The sequence below is a fragment of the Octopus bimaculoides genome, chromosome 20 (assembly GCF_001194135.2).
Source record: "Octopus bimaculoides isolate UCB-OBI-ISO-001 chromosome 20, ASM119413v2, whole genome shotgun sequence".
Classification (NCBI taxonomy): domain Eukaryota; kingdom Metazoa; phylum Mollusca; class Cephalopoda; order Octopoda; family Octopodidae; genus Octopus; species Octopus bimaculoides.
Window position 1 is genome coordinate 57,280 of NC_069000.1, and position 6,764 is coordinate 64,043.

Genomic DNA, 6,764 nt, shown 5'->3' on the forward strand with positions numbered 1-6,764 from the left:
GTGGTGGTGGTGGTGGTGGTGGTGGTAGTAGAGGTGGTGGTTGCATTAGGTTTGCTGATGGTGGTCTTGGTGGTGAGGGTGCTAGTGGTAGCGGGGTGTTGGTGATGGTGATGACGATGTGGTGATGGGTGGGGATGGTGACAATAGTAGCGACGACGACGATGATGATGATGATATCAATGTCATTTCAGCTGAAGATGGTCCTCATCAAGTGTTGCGACATTTCCAACGAAGTGCGTCCAATGGAAGTGTCCGAGCCATGGGTCGACTGTCTCCTGGAGGAGTACTTTAACCAGGCTGACCGGGAGAAGCTGGAAGGGCTCCCAGTGGCACCGTTCATGGACCGAGACAAAGTCACGAAACCTTCGGCTCAGATCGGCTTCATTAAGTTTGTCCTCTTGCCCATGTTCCAGAGTGTTGCTAAGGTAAGTTGTTGTTGCTAGTGGTGACGGTGATGGTAGCGGTGGTGGTACGGTTGTTGGTGTGAACGGCGAGAGTGGCGGTGGTGGTGATGAGTATTATTGTTTTTGTTGTAAGAAGTGGTGGTAGAGGCAGCAGTGGAAGTGATGCTAATGATGGTTTGAGTCTTTTGATGAACAAGTAAAGATGGTTTTACCCATATTCATTTCCCTTTCTTTACTTTCATTGATTTTTTTTGTCCCCTAGACTTATATGATTAATATTAATTTAATCCTTCGAGGCCAACCTTCCTTGGCGTTATTTGATCTTGTGTCTGGGATCCTGAGCCATTTGTGCCCAGCTCTGACAGGGATTAGAAGCAAAGCTTTCATAATGAGGTTTTCCCAGAGTTATCATCCAGAAATATATTTACAAATTCAATGGTCTTAGACTGACCATTTACGCTATCTGGACTGTTTCTGGGCCCTCAATTTGGAGTATTAAATGGATCTGTGTCAAAGGTTTTTGCATTGTTTTGTAGTGCCCCCCACCCCACCTTTTTTGGCACCCCTTGATTCATTTTCTGAATCCTTTTTGCTGCAGCTGCCTTCATTTGCTTCACTGTTCGTCATCATCAGAAGCATCTGGCTAATCCACATCATTTTCGGCGTCCAATTCATTAAACTCATTTAATATGCCAAGCACTTCACTGAGAGTGTATAGCTTCTGACTGTTGCATTTTGATCCTGACTACCCAGGCTCATAAAATTTTAAAATCATAAATTTTAAATTCTATTTAAATAGAAATTAAGAAAATTTAAAATTCAAAAACTTTTATATAAAAGAAATATTACAATTATTCTTTAAATTTAATAAAATTTAAATTTAAAAAAGACCCTTGGATGGAAAAATGGCAGAACGGTGAACTCGAACCATCTATGTAGATTAACCGGACGTTCGCGATGCATTGTATCCCCGTCATAAGGCTTTCTTTCTACACACGCCAGCTTAATTTAATTCGTCCTTAGTCGAAAGACACCTGTTGTCATGTCCTGTTATTATTTTTATTATATTTGTGTAACGTTGTCCATTTTTTCCCCGTCCTTGTTTTTGTATACATTCGCTGCTTTCTTCCAAGGAATCTAATGCTCTTACCTTAGTTTTTCCTTGGGGCTGGCCAAATTGGAGCAATATTGAGAATAACCAGCCGAAATTGCAAAGATAATCTGGATCTCGACTGAGGAAAGAAAACTCTGAATGACCTGTCCTTGTTTTCTTTGTATCGTCTATCTGGATGTTTTGTCCCTTTCTTGTCCCATTCTGTATATATATATATATATATATATATATATATATATATATATATATATATACATATGCATGACTGTGGTTTGCTTCCGATCCACATAGTTCTGAGTTCAGTTCTACTGCGTGATACCTTGGGCAAGCGCCTGCTACTATAGCCTTGGGCTGCGAAAACGCTTGTGAGTGGACGGAACTGAAAGAATCCAGTCGTATGTATGTATGTGTGTATGTGTGTATGTATGTGTGTATGTATGTATGTATGTATGTATGTATGTATGTATGTATGTATGTTTATACGTTGTGTTGTGCGAAGCAGCGTTGAATAAAACATATCCATATGAAATCGTAATCTCATATTCAACACGTTCGATTACACTCAGATGCAAAGATAATCCCCAAGTCTTCACCTAAATATGTGTTAAAACATAAGGTACACTGTGAATTACGTCACACATGTCGAAGAAAATTTGCTCTCCACAGTGGAAGATCTTCTCACGTCCGAGTGCAATTGAACGTATTGAAATGACTTTACGTGTGTGTGTGTGTGTGTGTGTGTGTGTGTGTGTGTGTGCGTGCGTGCGTGCTGATTCGAAATCAGATTTTGAATTAAAACAAACACTTTATAAAATGAATTTTTACAATTTTTATTTCCACAGCTTTTTCCTAAAATTGAATCGTCTATGGTAGTACAGTTAGAGGGAGCACTAGAACGGTACGAGGAGATGAAATTACACGATGATGCTCGTAAAAGTAAGTGTCAGGACAGAAGGGCAACACATTGATGTAAACTAAACCGACTTTTCGAAGTATATTGCATATTAAACTGCCTCAACAAAATGAGTCGATAAAATAAGTACCAGGCAGAAATATATACTGGGATCATATGATCGATCCTTGAAATCGGTGCTCCAGTTTCGTCGCAACCAAATTAAATATTTACAGTGATAGAGTGTAAGAAGGTTTACGCCAGCGACATTCTGTAAGAATTTATGTGAAAGACAGAAAACAGTAGGAAAAGATATGAGATTGTGGGGGAGAGGTTCTCTTCATAACAATGTGATTTTGAGTTCGAACCCACCACACCTTAGGAGAGTTTCTTCTATGATCTTGTGTCAACCAAAGCCCTGCATCTAGAATTTAGTGGACGGAAACTGTGTGGAAATAGATCGGACTGACTGTTGTTGCTCATGGGCTTTGGGTTCGTTTATTGTCCATTTGTCACACTAGAATTACTTCTTCCTATTCTTTCCCGTTATATAAGCGTGTGTGTGTATCAACCGTGTGTATAAATGTAAACAAATATTTGGTCTTTTATCTGAAGCGTTGAAATGTGTATTGTACGATGATATTTATTTCGAACGCAGAGCTGCCGTTAAAACAGCAGAAATACTGAGAAAATTACCTTTAAAAGGCGAAAAAACTTGTCAACAACCAGGAATGGTTGTTAACAATTTTTTCCGCAGCTCTGCGTTCGAAGAAATGTAATCTTCTTATTTGTATTATAGATGGATCTTGTTCAAAACGGGGGCACCAGTTTTCATTAATGTCTTATGTAGTGTTTTTGGTACCGAAAGACTTTCAAACTTCGTGTACTTATCTATTTTGTGTTTGTGTATGTGCGAGTATATATATATATATATATATATATATATATATATATATATATATATATATATATATATATATATATATATATATAGAGAGAGAGAGAGAGAGAGAGAGAGAGAGAGAGAGATGCGGAGAAGTTAATAATAGCTCAATCGAAGACTGATGCTGAGGTGTGGAAGCGGCCAGGAGTGGGGAGTTATCTGCAGGCTGAGAAAGTCTTCGCTTGCATCAGAGCCAACTTCTCAAAATGCACCTACGAGGGCGGGGCAGTTAGTATTGTGAGACTGTGTATAGTGTTTTAACTCTGGCATGGTTTTACGGTTAAGAATATGTATGCAAGTACGTGTGTTTGTGTGCGTGCGTGCGTGGCTGAATGCATATTCTCTCTGTTTTGATACATGAGCACAGAATGCAAGCAACAAATTACTGTTAATACAAACGGTGTCGTTTTGTCTGCATCCTTCGCGAACACTCGTCTAAACTATAGAACAGGGGAAAACTTGTGGAAGATATCCTTTAGTTGGAAGAGCATCCGTCTTCCAAACCCTTTGACCGAAACCGTTCCAACATGAAAAGTAGTCGTTAAACGAACCCAGAAACTATAAACAATGTATTTCCACACAGTTCTCGTCAATCAAATTCCATCCAAGGGGCTTTGGCTGATACAAGACTATCGTAGAAGACACTTTCCATGATTCCATGCTGTGGGTCCAAAGTTTCAAGACGCAAAAGAAACAAGTGTTTCGTTGGTGTTGATATAATCAAAATAAGATTTCTTGTCGCTATTGATGACATAATTCCATTTATTTAGTAAATTGTTGATCCGTTTGTTGTAAAATTATTCAGGTTTCGAAGCAGAAGAGTGCTCGGAATAATTTTTAGCCTCTGCACAAGTAATAAACTGTTTTCTCTGTAAATAATGTTGCAATGATCTGAAATGGAGCAAGGTCAGGAGGATAAGGCAAATCTTCCGCATTTAGTACCATAATCTTTTATTGAGTGTCTTGATCGATAACTGGTCTGACATCACCATATAAGGATAACGTCCTTTTATGTTTTCTTGTTTTTGCAAATTTTTGTGCGACGCTTCCAATTGACGGCAATACTTCTCTGTTTCATTTTGGTTTAACTCTATGATAAATAACACCCTACATATCCTACCAAACAGAGAGCATAACTTTTCTTAGAGATGTATTCTCCTTTCTTCTTGGGTGCTAACCATTGTCATTTTCGTTGAATGCGGTTATAGAGAACCCACTTTCCATCACTTGCGATAATTCTACTCCGGAAAGGTTCGGTAGCAAGCCTATTCTTCATTGAGTAAAGGGCAACCTTTTTGAGCTAAAAAGCAATCAGATGATGTGGGACCCAAAGACCAAGCTTAGAGCACTTTTTCTAGATCATGAATGTATTTTATGATCGAATTGTGAATTGAACTACTTTGCTAATCCTCGTGCAGTTTGCTTGGATTTTTCTCCACATCGATTTTCAGAAGCTCAGTATTGACAGAACTTGGTCATTCAGATCGATTCCTTTGTAGGTCATTCGAGCCTTCTGGATGTGAGGAAATCGAGCTATTTTCAGGCCGTTTTTTTTTTTTTTCTCCAGTTACATACAACAGAATGGACGGGTCTCTAAAGGGCCTTAACAGCTAGATGAAGAGGTCAAACCGAATAAGGATTAGGTTCACCGCTTGTGTAGGATGGATTTTTCTGCAGTTTCTCTCAACCCACTTTCACCGACCGATAAGACTTCAGTTAATCTCTTGGCTACAGTAGATAATACTTGCTTATGGTATGAAGCATCATGATAGAGCATGGAATCGAGTGATTGGGAATGTAACTTCTAAACCATAAAGCTGTATCTATAGCCATAAGTCCTGTTGACGTTTGGGGATTCTGTCTTCAATTTACATCCTACATCAACTCTGGGGTCTAACGTCCATTCAAAAACCTAAACTCCATTCCTGCCCTCACCATCAGGAATAGTTTATTACATTAGAAGCCAGCGAGGGGCTTCAATGAAGTTCCTTGATTTTCTGGAAATAGCAGTTGATTCTCCCTCAAAGAAAAAGGCAAATACGTTAGATAACAAGAATATATATCAAAAATAAAAGATGTACCTCCTCCAAACCATACCTGGCTGCCTTTAAAAAAGAGGAAGACAAATTGTACAATGCGGTTCTTGGTCACACTGACTAAGAATTAAGATGGGGTGTTCACGACTAAAGCATTATTTGTCATAGAGTTGCTACACAATCAAAGTTGACATGGAGTTAAAAAATTATTATATCTTTTATTGACTAATAAATTATTCTCTTGGTTAATATTTTTTACTCAAATCACTCAGCTGTATTTTAATTATTTCAGATAAATAAACCAAAGCGTTTGGTGGCTGTGATATTTGGTTGACCAAGATACCACAGATTGTTTAGTAGGTACACTGAGAAAAAAAAAAGAACCAAATAGATGAGAGAACGAGAGAAACACATTGAAAGACACTGAAAGATGTTTGTCACTGCGAACTACAACAAGAAGTACAGCAACAACATTTTAAGACTACTTCTTTTTCATTCCTATATATATATATATCGCAAGAACAGCACCAAGAGCAGTGCCAAATGAAAGGACTAAATTTTTTTTTTATGGGAATGAAAGGAATTTTGAATAAGTTGCGTAGCCTTAAACTATCGACTTGAAACATGAAAAATATTAGGATCGCTCTACGCACCATCGCTACACTGGACTAAAATACAATGTCTGAAGTGTGTACTAGAGAAAATTATGCTACACCTCCATTACACTACATTGCATAACACTAAACTCTTCTGTTCTACACTTCAAAATCCCTCAGTACCTTTGCACTACATTAAACTAACACACACTGCACGAGTACACTGCATCCTAGAAAAACCACTTCACTTATTGCTTAGAAAAAATGATTAACATCTCAAACACGTTCACCGTGCTCGACTGGCCATGCCAAAATTTCGCCTCTTCCAGTACAAAATGAAAGTGATGTAGATAGTGTAACCAAGAAATATAGAGAGCTACATAGATCTATCAAACATTATAAAACCACATAGTGTAGTTTCTGTGCATTTTTCTATGTAAACTACGTAGAACTATATAGTAACTATTTTGCAATACATAGATAGCTATATAGAAATAGGTAACTATGTAGAACTACGTAGATAATTAGACTAAACTATCCAAAATTACACAGAAACTGAAGAAATGTCTACATTCCACAGAAAACTGCATACAAATGGCAAATCACTGACTGGCAAACTTAAAAAAACTACGGAAGCCATACAGAGCTGCGTAGCTGCCCGTAGGGAACTCTATAGAAAGTAGACTGCACTAAATAAAATATGCCTGAAACTACACTTTAAAAATGCGTAGAAAACACAATACAGTCACACTCCAATATTTCAACCCTTTCCCCCCCTC

The 6,764-nt window shown here is 38.1% G+C and overlaps 1 protein-coding gene across 1 annotated transcript in view; it reads left to right on the plus strand.

Moving 5' to 3' along the window:
• The window catches only part of LOC106878801 (high affinity cGMP-specific 3',5'-cyclic phosphodiesterase 9A), a 63,588-nt gene extending 57,168 nt beyond the window's left edge, over positions 1-6,420 (plus strand). Inside the window, exons 13-15 of the mRNA XM_052975039.1 lie at positions 192-425; positions 2,361-2,454; positions 5,682-6,420. Of these exons, the coding sequence (XP_052830999.1) occupies positions 192-425; positions 2,361-2,454; positions 5,682-5,689 (336 nt within the window). The 3' untranslated portion in view covers positions 5,690-6,420. The remainder of the gene's footprint in view (positions 1-191; positions 426-2,360; positions 2,455-5,681) is intronic.
• Positions 6,421-6,764: the final 344 nt, after the last annotated feature.